Source organism: Marmota marmota, unplaced genomic scaffold (genome assembly GCF_001458135.2).
Source record: "Marmota marmota marmota unplaced genomic scaffold, marMar, whole genome shotgun sequence".
Lineage (NCBI taxonomy): Eukaryota > Metazoa > Chordata > Mammalia > Rodentia > Sciuridae > Marmota > Marmota marmota.
In genome coordinates, this window is record NW_025999900.1 from 23,950,863 (window position 1) to 23,963,674 (window position 12,812).

General features: G+C 33.6%; 1 protein-coding gene across 1 annotated transcript in view; it reads left to right on the plus strand.

Annotated features, from left to right (window-relative positions):
- Window positions 1-12,812, plus strand: part of Ralgapa1 (Ral GTPase activating protein catalytic subunit alpha 1) — a 234,592-nt gene that overhangs the window by 182,178 nt on the left and 39,602 nt on the right. Inside the window, exon 36 of the mRNA XM_048798440.1 lies at window positions 1,310-1,465. Within this exon, the coding sequence (XP_048654397.1) occupies window positions 1,310-1,465 (156 nt within the window). The remainder of the gene's footprint in view (window positions 1-1,309; window positions 1,466-12,812) is intronic.

Consider the following 12,812-nt stretch of genomic DNA (forward strand, 5'->3'; position numbering starts at 1 on the left):
GAAAAGATTAACATTAAACAGACACATGAGGTGGGAGGGAAAGGGAGAGAAAAGGGAAATTGCATGGTAATGGAGGGAGACCCGCATGGTTATACAAAATTACATATAAGAGGTTGTGAGGGGAATGGGAAAATAAACAAGGAGAGAAATGAATTACAGTAGATGGGGTAGAGAGAGAAGATGGGAGGGGAGGGGAGGGGAGATAGTAGAGGATAGGAAAGGTGGCAGAATACAACAGTTACTAATAGGGCATTATGTAAAAATGTGGATGTGTTACCGATGTGATTCTGCAATCTGTATTTGGGGTAAAATTGGGAGTTCAAAACCCACTTGAATCAAATGTATGAAATATGATATGTCAAGAGCTTTGTAATGTTTTGAACAACCAATAAAAAAAAAAGGAAAAAAAAAACAATCCAATGCAATGACCCTGATATTAATGTGTATAGTCAGGAGATAAAATTTTTTAAAGTCCCCCTTGTAGTTTTTTTTTTAATGTAATTGAAGTATAGTTCTGCATTGTTGAATTTTTGATCTGGACTATGATTGGTTTTTAAAAACTAGGAAGCCAGTTTTATGAGTAAATATGACACTCCTAATTAATCATTCTATCAAATTGACATTACTGTTTTAACTCTTCCCCAAATCATTTCCAGATTTGATTTTTACTCTCTGAACTTGTTTTTCACCCTCAGTCTTTATAATTTACTATTAACACCTAGTTCCCTAACAAAAGATGCATAGTGCACAGCAGTTAATTTCTTTCCTAATTAACTCCTACTCATTAGGAATCCTCATACTTAAGAAAAAAATATAGGCTAGTCTTGAACAGATTAGCTCTTCCTCATACAGTGGTACCTCAGTATCCTTGGCAGATTGGTTTCAGGACCCCTTTTGGATACCAAAATCTGTGAATGCTCAAGACCCTTATATAAAATAGCATAGTGTTTGCATAATGCACATCCTCTTGTATACTTTAAAAAATCTCTAGCTAATTATAATACCTAATAGAATATAAATGTTACATAAATAGTTGTTATACTGTATTGTTTAGGGAATAATGACAAGCTGTTTGTACCTGTTCAGTACAGACACAGTTTTTTCTGAATATTTTCAGTGCATAGTCGGTTAAATCTGTATAAATGGAAGACACAGATACAGAGGACCAACTACAGTTCTAGATTTAGTATTTATTGATAACATGTAAAAGACTTTGTTCCCATTGTTTGTGTAAAGTGAATGAATCATTTTCAATGGTATTTTTGAATTGTATTTAGTTGACTCATTTTATGTGTCTCATTGCTTCTAGGTAAATCTTACGAATCATTGTGGTTTTATGGGTGGACTACAAAAAAACAAAAGCACTGGACTGACCACTCCATATTTTGCTACCTCTACGGTCGAAGTAATATTTCATGTATCAACAAGAATGCCTTCTGATTCTGATGACTCTTTGACCAAAAAAGTAAGTGCTGAGAAAAAAGTATGTTAGAGTTAGAATCTAATAATAAAGAAAAAATATAAAATATGTAACTAATCCAAGTGATCAAGCACTATTTCTCAGTGTAGTATCTCTATACCCAGTGTGGTCTTCAAAAACAGGATTATTTTAGAGTAAAGTGTAATTTCCTCAAAGAACAATTTAGTGATTAAAAAATACAATTCTCTTTTTAAAATTTTTATTAAGTATATTTGAAATTTACAACATGTTGTGAGATACGAGAGAAGCAAATTAACATTCATCATTTCACTTAGTTACTTCTATATGATAGAAAAATGCAGCTAAAAATCTATTGTTAAACTAAAATCTCAAATACCATACAGTTTTATTAAACTACAGTCCTCCTGTTAATTAGCTCTCTAGACTTGTTCATCCTGCATATCCACTGTTTTGTGTTTTAACCTATATCTTTCCATTTTCTCCCCTCAGTTGCTTTAGACATGGTATTCTTCTTAGTACACACACACACACACACACACACACACCACACACACATATATATTCCACATATAAATGAGAACATGCACTGTTTTTCTTTTGCTTATTTCACTTAGCATAATGTCCTCAAGATCCTTCCATATTGCAGCAAAATGCAGAATCTTCTTTTATTGTAAGACTGAATAATTTCCATTATACATACATACATACAAAAACATATATTTTCTTTATTCATTCATGAATATAGATGCTTAGGTGACTTCCAAATCTTTGGAGTGCAGATATCTTAATGAGGTAGTTATTTTTATCCCAGAAGAGGGATTACTGAGTCATGTGGTAGTTTCTAACTTATTTAGGAACCTCCATGCTTTTTCCCACAATGGCTGTACCAATCTGTATTCCCCCCAACAGTGTGCAAGGGTTCCCTTTCCTCTGTTTTCTCACCAACATTTATCATCTCTTTTTTATAGTAGCCATTTTAACAAATCTGGTCGTGGTTTTGTGTTTCCTGATAATTAGTGATGTTGACCACCTTTTCATGTACCCACAGGCTATTCTCCAGAAAAATATATGTTTGGGTCCTTTGTCCATTTTTTAAGGGAGTTATTTATTTTAGCATTATTGAGTTTTAAGAGTTCTTTATAAGTTTTGGATATTAATCCCTTATCAGATATGTGGTTTGCAAAGTTTTTTTCCTAGTCTATACATTGCCTTTTTAGTTTGTCAATTGTTTCTTTTACTATGCAGAAGCCTTATAGTTTGATGTAGTCCCATTTATTTATTTTTGCTTTTGTAGCCTAAACTTTTAGTGTGATATCCAGAAAATCACTGTCCTATGATTTCTTCTAGTTGGTTTCAGGTCTTACACTTAAGGGGGTTTTTTGTCTGTTTTGAGCTGATTTTTAGTGTATGGAATAAAATAAAGATCTGATTTCATTCTTTTGCATGTGGAAATCTAGTTTTTCCAGCACCATTTTTTGGAAGATTCTCCTTTCACCTATGTATTCTTGGCACCCTTGTCGAAATTAATTGACCATAAATGTTTGTAGTTATTTCTGGACTCTATTCTGTTCCATTGGCCTGTGTTTCTGTTTTTATGTCAGTACCATCCTATTTTGGTTACAGTGATATTATTTAATATTTTTGGCTAGCTCCCATAGCACTTCATTATTTCCTAAATGGTTAAAACAACAAGTATGTCTTTTATAATGTTGAACTACTTTAGACCTCAGAAGCAGGTCTCAGAAAGGTAAATCAACCCCCACCTCACCCCACACATACCCCTACCTACCTTCTGACGTCCTTTCACCTTGCTTTTTCTCCCCAAGGCAGGCTGTGGACACTAGAATTTCTGTTTACCTAGGAAGGTCAAAGGAACTATCTTCCCTGGCTTTTCTGTCTAGGAGTCTGCCATAAGGAAATGTTTTAACATACTTTGTCTAAGAGTAGATCATAAGACCTCCATTTCAGAAGGAATTTTGCCATGTACCCACAAGGAAGGAACGATGCAAAAGAAGCCAAGAAGAATCCAGACAGACAGGCCTTGCTGGATTTTCCCACTTAGTCCATTAGTATTAGTTCAGACTCTTTGTCCAATCACATTTGTACAATGCTTCAATCATGCCTGTGCAATGAAATTTCCATAAATATCCAACAGGACAGGGTTTGAAGAGTTTCTAGATAGCTGAACACATGGGAGCTTCCTGGAGGGTGGCATGCCCAGAGATGCCATGGAAACTCTGCACTCCTTTGTAATTTTCCATGTAGTAAACCAGCAAACATGTTTCTCTGAGTTCTATGAGCTAATCAAGCAAATTTATCAAACCAAGGAGGGAGGTTTGGGAACCCCAGTTTCTAGCCAGTCAGAAGCACAGGTAGAATACCCTGGGACTTGTGATTGGCATCTGAAGAGGAGGTGGCACTTTTGGAGACTGAACTCTGTGGGATCTGATGTTATCCCCAGGTAGAACTGGATTAGATGACACCCAACAGGTGTCTGCTTTTGTAAAATTGCTTTCTTGGTTCCCTTACACAACTGGTGTCAGAAGCCATTATCATCCTTTTTTGAATGAGCACATGGGAAAAGCGGATTTCAAGTTTGGGTTTTCAATGTGTCATCAGAATTACTGTAGGTTATTAATATAATTTTATAGCACTCAATGTACCCAATGTGCAGCCATATATCAGTTAGCTTCTATTTTTACATTTACCATTTTGTTACTATAATCAGAAATAATGAGTTATCTTCTACCATATAGTCAATAGGTTTACATAATGGTTTACAGTTTCTAATGGTAGAAGGGAGGACTGGGGAGTTGGCTGAGATATTTATGAGGTAGGATATAAGGATAAGGAAGTATTCGATTATATGACTAGTGAGAGGGTAATCATAAGAAGTTGGCTGTTAGTAGGAGAAACAAGAGAAAGGCAACCCCATGCAAGACTCCCTGTTACAACAGGATGACTGTTAGTACCCCTAGTATAGAGAAACCTCTGGTGCTGCCAGGCCCACAGGAACCTTGGTGACTTCTTACCAGGTCCTTATTGTTGTCCCTTGATAGAAGTGGCGATATCCCAGTTTCGTGGCAGTGGCAGCCTCAAGCCTATTTGTATCCTGATGTTGAGCTGTGGAGCCACGCTTTGGTGAATAAGGAACCCCAGAGCCGGGTAGCTCCCTGTGTGGGCACAGGGTGGGCCTCTGTCAGGATCTCTGGCCTCGGTGTGCTATTAATATAATTTTAAATCACAGAGTACAATACCTCCAACTTTCTTTTTCTTTCCCATTACTGCTTTGGTTATTTGGGGTTTCTTGTGATTCCATACAAATTTAAGGATTGATTTCCTATTTCTGTGAAGAATACCATTGGAATTTGGTTAGGGATAGTGTTAAATCTGTATATTGCTTTGGGTAGAATTGACAATTTAACAATAGTCTTTCAGTCCATGAACACAGGATATCTTTCTATTTATTTGTGTCTTCAATTTCTTTCATCAATGTTTTATGGTTCTCAATTTTCACATCGTTTACCTCTTTGGTTAAATTTATTTCTAAGTATTTGTGGGTTGGGGGGGGGGTTGTTTTTTGTCTTTCATAAATGGGATTCTTGATTTCTTAGGTCATTGTTACATATAAAATGCTGCTGATTTTGTTTCTTGATTTTGTATCCTGCAAGTTTACTGAATTCATTTTTTATTTCTAACTTTTTTGTGGAATCTTTGGGATTTTCTACATATATAATTATGCCATCTGCAAATAAAGATAATTTTACTTTTTCCTTTTCAGTTTGGATTCCTTTGATTTCTTTTTCTTGTCTGATTGCTCTTGGCTAGTTCTTTGACTTTTTTAGATTTCAAAAATAAGTAAGATCACATTGAATTTGTCTTTCTGTGCCTAACTTAATGTCCCTCAGGTTTATTCATGTTGTCACAAATAACAGGATTTCCTTCATTTTTAAGCTGAATAGTATTCCACTGTGTATATATACCACATTTTCTTTATTCATTCATCTATACATAGACACTTAGATTGATTCTATATCTTGGTTATTGTGAATAATGGTTCAGTAAACAGGGATGCATATATCTCTTTGACATAATGATTTCACTTCCTTTGAATCAGCCTTCCTCAGCCTCCCAAGTAATTAGACTACAGATGTGCAAACACCATGCCCAGTTTATTCTAAACTTTTTGTTTGTCTGTTTTTTTGTTCATTCATTCATTTGTAAAACTGGGGATTTAAGCCAGTCACTTTACCCACTGAACTACATCTCAGTCCTTTTTATTTTATTTCTTTTAATTTTAACACAGAGTCTTGCTGAGTTTGCAAATCTGGCCTCAAATTTGAAATCCTCCTGCCTTAGCCTCCTGAGTCACTAGGATTATAAGTGTATGCCACTGCACCAACTCATTTTAAACCAATTTTTAAAAACATTTTAAACTAGTTTATTGGCTCCAAGTAAACTCATAGTGCTTTGCAATCACCATCACAGCCCTTTTTCATAACTTTGTCATTTTCATTTGGTTCAAAATATTTTTTTAATTTTCCCAATAGTGGTATTATTGGTTTATATGGTTTACTATTTTTAGTTTTTAGAGGAACTTTTATACTGTTTTCCATAATGGTTATACTAGTTTACATTCTCACCAGCTATTTACCAAGGTAATCTTTTGTCCACATCCTTACCAATTAATTGTATACTAGATTATAAACCTAATACCATGCTGTTTTCAAGGTTTTATCCATGTTATATCATGTGTAAGAATTTCATTCCTGAAATGGCAAAACAATAATTCATTGTATGCACCTACCATACTTTTGTTTATCTATTTGTTGATGGACCTGAGTTGGTTCCACCTTTTAGCTCTTGTGAGTAATATTGCAATGAACATTAGCATACAATTATTTGTTTGAATCCTTATTTTCAATTCTTTTGGCTATACATCTAGGAATAGAATTGCTCAGTCATATATAAATATATGTTTACCTTTCTGAATAACTGTGAAACTGTAGTTCATAGCAGCTACACCATTTTATATCCCTGCTAACAATTCAGCCATACACAAGGGTTCCAGTTTTTTCACATTTTTGCCAACACTTCTTATTTTCCACTTTTTAAAAAAATTGCTCTGGTTATTTCATTGTGGTTTTGATTTGCATTTTCCCAATAACTAATGATGTTTAACATCTTTTCATTTGCTTATGGCCATTTGTATACCTTCCTTGGTGAAATGTCTAGTCCTGTACGCATGTTTAATAGGTTATTTGTATTTTGTTGTTGCATTGAAGGAGTTCTTTATTCTAGTTATTAATCCCTTGTCAGTTATATGATTTACCAATATTTCCTCACATTTTGTGGGTTGTCTTTTCACTTAGTTGGTAGTATCTTTGATGCACAAAAGTTTTAATTTTGATGGAATTTAATTTTTCTTTTGTTGCCTCTGCTTTGGGTTTCACCAAATGAATTTGGATTCAGTCTCATGAAGATTTTTCCCTCAGTTTTCTTCTAAGAGTTTTATAGTTTTAGCTTTTAACATTTAGTTCTTGGACTCATTTTGAACTAATTTTTGTAGATGGTGTGACATATAAATCCAGCTTTATTTTTTTGCATATGGATACCCAGTTTTCTTATCACCATTTGTTGAAAAGCTCTTGTAATCAAATCTGTTGGTCTAAATATCCGTCCTTATGCCAGTCCCCATACTGTTTCAATTCCTGTAGCATTGTAGTTCATTTTGAAATCAGAAAATATGAGACCTTCAATTTTATTCTATTTTCAAGACTGTGTTGGCCTTCAAGGTCTCTTGAGATTCTATATAAAAATTTTAGGATGAGTTTCTCCCTTTCAAAACACTGTTGAGATTTTGATGGGGATTACATTGAATCTGTGGTATCACTTTAGGTAGTATTAAGTCTTCCAATCCATGAACACATGGAATAAATGCCTTTTATTTATGTCACATTAAATTCTTTCTGCAATGCTTTACATTTTTCAGTGTAAGTCTTTTGTCTACTTGGTTAAATTTATCCCTAAGAATTCTATGCTTCTTCATACTATGAAAATAGAGTTTTCATAATTTCTTTTGCAGGTTGTTACCATTAGCATATACAAATCCAACTGATTTTTATATGTTGATTTGTATCTTACATCTTTGCTGAATTTATGTATTAGGTCTAATAAATTTTTGTGGACTCAGGTTTTTCTACAAATGAAATCGAATTTCTCTGATGTTTCTGTAAAGGAACAAGAGCTTGGAGCTTCCTAGCTTGCCATTTTGCTGACATTGTACCCCAGAAAAAGTTTTAATTTTAAATTTAAAATTATTTAATAATATACCAGATGAAAGGGTGGAGTTTTGGCTCAGTGGTAGAGGGCTTGCCTGGCATGCGTGAGGTCCTGGGTTTGATCCTCAGCACCACATAAAAAATAAAATAAAGATATTGTGTCCACCTAAAAAACTAAAAAATAAATATTAAAAAAATATGTGTGTGTACATATATATTACATATATACATATATATATACATATGTATATATATATATATCAGATGAAAAAGTTCATATTTTCCCAATTATTTAGTAAAGAGAACAACTCAGATTATAACATGACATAATATTTCCTGCATTTAAGAGGCCAGAAGCATTCTAACTTTTTATAATGCAAGCATGTATATATTTTAGCTGTTAAAATAATAATTATACCTGTTATTGAAGAAAATTACCCAGACTGGATAAGCTTTTTTGCTTAAATAAAACAATTTAAAAGGTTTGTCCAATAGAGAATTGTACTTTCTGTGTATACTGATTTTTTCATTTCTCTGTGATTCCTGCTTTTAATCTGCTCCTCAGAGTTCTAGTAAGATTTTTCTCCATAATCGGCTTGTATTTTAGTTCTCTTATACTATCACTTCCTTTTTAATAGGTTAAACAATAAAACTTAATCATAGAATCCAGTTATCTTATACCAGTTCTTCTTAATAAAAAATCACTTTCTGTATTGGTATTTTTTCTCCTGAATTTAATAAATTCTACATTAGTGGTAATAAGTTGGGGCCTAGAACATGTGTCCTATTATAAATGAACAATTGAGTATCATTAGGTTGTCCCCCCTGTCCTTTGTCCATACATCTTCAGGTGTGTTAATCCATTCAGTAGACACATTAATGAGCACTGGTTGAAGTGTAATATTGGAGGAAGTAAGGCTTGTTGACCTCAGCATGGAGTTTAATACCTCCTAATTAAATTAGATAGTCGACAGTCAGTATAAAGAAATTGCCATGCCTCTGGCAACCTAGAATTATTTATGACTCTGGTTCTTTGTTTTAAACTTGGGTAGGAGAAAATCATTTATATCCATTTTGTAGAAACCACTTTTAGTTCAGACTTTTTATTTAAAATATTATGCGGTGTTTTATAAAATTTTTTAGCATTTTATTTTCTCAGAATGAGAAATAAATTTCCTTAGACCTATTTAAGTGTAGCATTTTTATTTTTTGTGAAGAAAAGGTGTTTCAAGGCTCAAGCCAGTAGCAGCAGAATGTTTATAACGTATACTATACTTTTGAACAAATTAACCATTCATTCTAGTAGTCTCTCTTAGAAATATACCACCATATCAACAATCCTGATATAACCCCAGTCCAAGCCATCTGTCCTATAAATTATCTCTACCTGAGGAAGATTGATGGAAAATGGTTAAAAATAATTTCCACTTAACTGAGTGTTATTCACCCCTAAAAATCAGAAGTGCTGCAAGCATTGGTATAAAGTGTTCACAGGAGCCTCTCTCATTTCCTCTATCTCCTTGTTCTAGCCACTTGCTGATACTCTGCTTCCAAGGTAGCTGAATCATCCTTTTAGAAGTTTGATGAAGATCAAGTTGAGATAATTGTAGCATACTTAGTTGGACACTCTAGTCTAGCTTTCATTTCCTGGACCCCCCAAAAGAGGGGAAAGAAGCACTTTATTTAAGTCAGTTCCCTCTGAAATACTATTAGTGTAATGGACAACATTTTATTTTCTGTCTTGAAATTTGGTCACAATAGTTGCATAAATAATTGAGCCCTGGAGACCTGATTGGTTTAAATTTTAATTTTAAATCTGTTTTTAAATTTTATGTAAAAGCAAAATATAAGATACTTTCCAAAGAATTGTGTGTTAAACATAATTCTGGAGAGTGAATTTTTAAAAAGCAAGTTTAAGAACTAGTAAAATTTTTTAATTATTTTAGTCTAAGTGAGTTTAATAGTATAATTAATAATAGCTATGAAATTGTACTCATAGTTTCAGTCCCAATGTAGCAATTAACCTTACATAATTCCATTTTAATATAAGACCCTAAACATAACCCTAATTTCTACAAATGTCCTCCTCTTGACAAAGATAAATGATAGAAAAATACAGTGATTCAGTGCAAATTTGTCTCCCCAGTGTGAATGGCATAATTTGAATAGGATAGCAGTTGCTTCTCATTTCATGTAGAATAAAATTATAATTTCTTACTATGTCCTTTGTTGTTCTTCATGATTTGACCACTTGTCTAACTCTGTGATCTCCTTTCCTGTCACCTTCTTATTCAGTCTGGCCTCACTGACTTTCATTTAGCCTTCCAATATATCAAACTCCTTTATGTATCAGAGGCTATATATACTCAACTGTTCTGTTTGAAATGTTTTTTCCTGCAAATTTCCTCCATTCTTGCTGTTCTTCTGTCAAACTTACATGACAGTTTCTTAGAAAGACCTTCCCAGACCATTCTGGCGAAAGAAGCCCCATTCTATTGAGACACACTGCCACATTACCTTATATTATTTTATTTCTAACAGTTACCATCATGTAAAATTATCCTATTTGTGGTTTTTTTGTGTGTATATTTATCTGACTCTTCCCACTTCAGTATCAAAGTCATGAGAACAAGGATTTTGTTTCTTTTCTGCTGTATTACCAGCACCTAAAATCAGGCCTGTTGATGCTTAATAAATATTTCAAATCAAAAGAACTACCTATAGACACCTTTATTGTCATTCAGGCCTCACATTAAAATAAATGCCATAATTGCAGATAATTCTATTTTTATACTCTCTACCACATAGTTATAGAAAAAAATTGCCAAGGTAAATCTATCTTTTTAATATCCAGCAACATTTATTGGATGCCCAACCCCTTATTAAGGCGTAGTACTAGATGTGCCTATTGATTTCAAAAAAAAAAAAAAAAAAGCTTTTCTTAGTTTTTAAAAATGGATGATTCAGATAGCAAATGAATATACGAAAATAAGTGTGACTGTGAAAATGTACATGAAACGATGTTCTTTAAAATAATTGAAGGTATAGGATAGTTATGTTTTGCTAAATGTGTCTGGAAGGTAGTTGAAATGATAGAGAGGTGGGACAGTGAGAATGCTGTTTCATTTTCCACATACATAGTAATTGTTCTGAAGTAACTGCCTAACCTAATTAGCTTCTATGTGTTCTTCAGCTTTTTGTTCAAGTGCCATTATAGATAGTAGAAAAGTATATGTAGAGTATTATGTGTATTTTTAATTATTTATTTTTTAATATTTGATTATTTTGCTCCATTTCCTCCATTGAACCCTAAAGCTTTAAGAGCAGAGACCATATCTCTTTTTCCTCATTGCATTTGCAAAAAGCTAGCACAGCATAGTCAACTCTCAGTTAATATTTGCTAATGAATGAAAGGTGATCGATTGGAAGGAGTGAGGGAGGGTAGAGAGAAGACCTTTTAAGAACTCATGAACTAGTCCAGATATACAGGATGATTAGCAACTGCTCTAGGACAACAGTGGAAAGTACAAACAAAATACATTTTTAAAAAATGAAGAACTTGTTAGACTAGTAAAGAAGCCAGTAGAATCAAAAAAACACTCTCGGATATTGCTCCTGAATCATTATAATAAGTTGATAGTTACCTTTAACAAAATGGGGGCTTTAGGAGCTTTTCAGTAAACTGATTTTATGAGAGATAATATATTTACCTTACATGAATTCTAGTCTACAGCCCCAGTTGAATGATATGGCACTGAGGAAATCTAGGAATAACTCCAGAGTCCCTGTTGATAATCATGGAGAACTAGAGTACTGCCTTAAGATGGATGTCTTTGTTCATTAGGGCAGCAACAGCAAAAGTACCGTAGACTAAATTGCTTATAAACCACAGAAATTTATTTCTCACTTGTATGGAGGCTGGCAATATCAAGGCTGGCAGATTCAGTGTCTGGTAAAAGGCCACTTCCTGGTTCACAAGCATCTGTCTTACTGTAACTTCATATGGTAGAAACAGCAAGCAAGTTCTCTATGCCTCTTTTATAAAGGGATTAATTATTTGTAAAAGAGCCCTCATGATCTAATCACCTCTCAAAGTACCTGCCTTCTAATACTATCACATTGGGGTTAGAACTTCAACCCCAGTTTGTTTAAGATGATATAAACACTGAATCTGTAGCAATGGCAAGCATCTGATTTTCACAAAAGGATACAGACCAGACCACAGAGTGCAGAAATGACAACATTCATGAGCTCTATGTCAGTACCTAGCAAAGTAGGATTATTAAACAGATGGTTCGTGAGCACTTAGTTAATGAAATAGTGATCACTAGGAGCCACCATAAGTTCACCATAACAAATCACATCAAAATAACTTAATTTGTTTTAATAGGATTACTAGATCAGGAACAACCATAGTCTGTATAAAGCATTTAACTAAGTTCTTTGTTGTGGACAAGTTGAAGAAATGTGGTCTTAATAGTAGTTAGGTAAGTATGTTCATGACTGACAGTATAATTATGTTCAGAACATAAATTATTTAGCAAGTGGCAATATAGGGATGTAGTTAAAGTATGGGTTCTGGGACTAGCCTTCCTGGGTTCAAATCCAGATTCTCCCACTTTCTAGTAGTTTAACCTTAGGCAAGCTCCATCATCTTTTAAGTTTTAATTCCCCACCTATAAAAATAGATATGATACTAATTATACTTACCTGTAGACATTGTAGTGAAATTAAATGAATTATCACAAATCACACACAGAACAGTGAACACTTAACAAATAGTAACCACATGATAAATACCCTTAATAAATGTAGGAATTTTTTTTAACCAGGAAGAAAATCTGTAATGACTCACTGTTAAGACTTTTAGCCAAACCTGTCCCATTTGACATTTTTCTTCAAAACCCAAATGAAGACATAAGATTTGAATTTAAACATAACCTAAATATGGAAAAGAGAGAGTCAACACACACTGAATAGCAAAATTGGCTAACAATAGACCTTGCTTAAAAATAAATCTGAATTTGGCAAGATAAAATTTAATAAAGGATAAATATGAAATCCTTCCTAGTTTTGGCATTCATTTATAC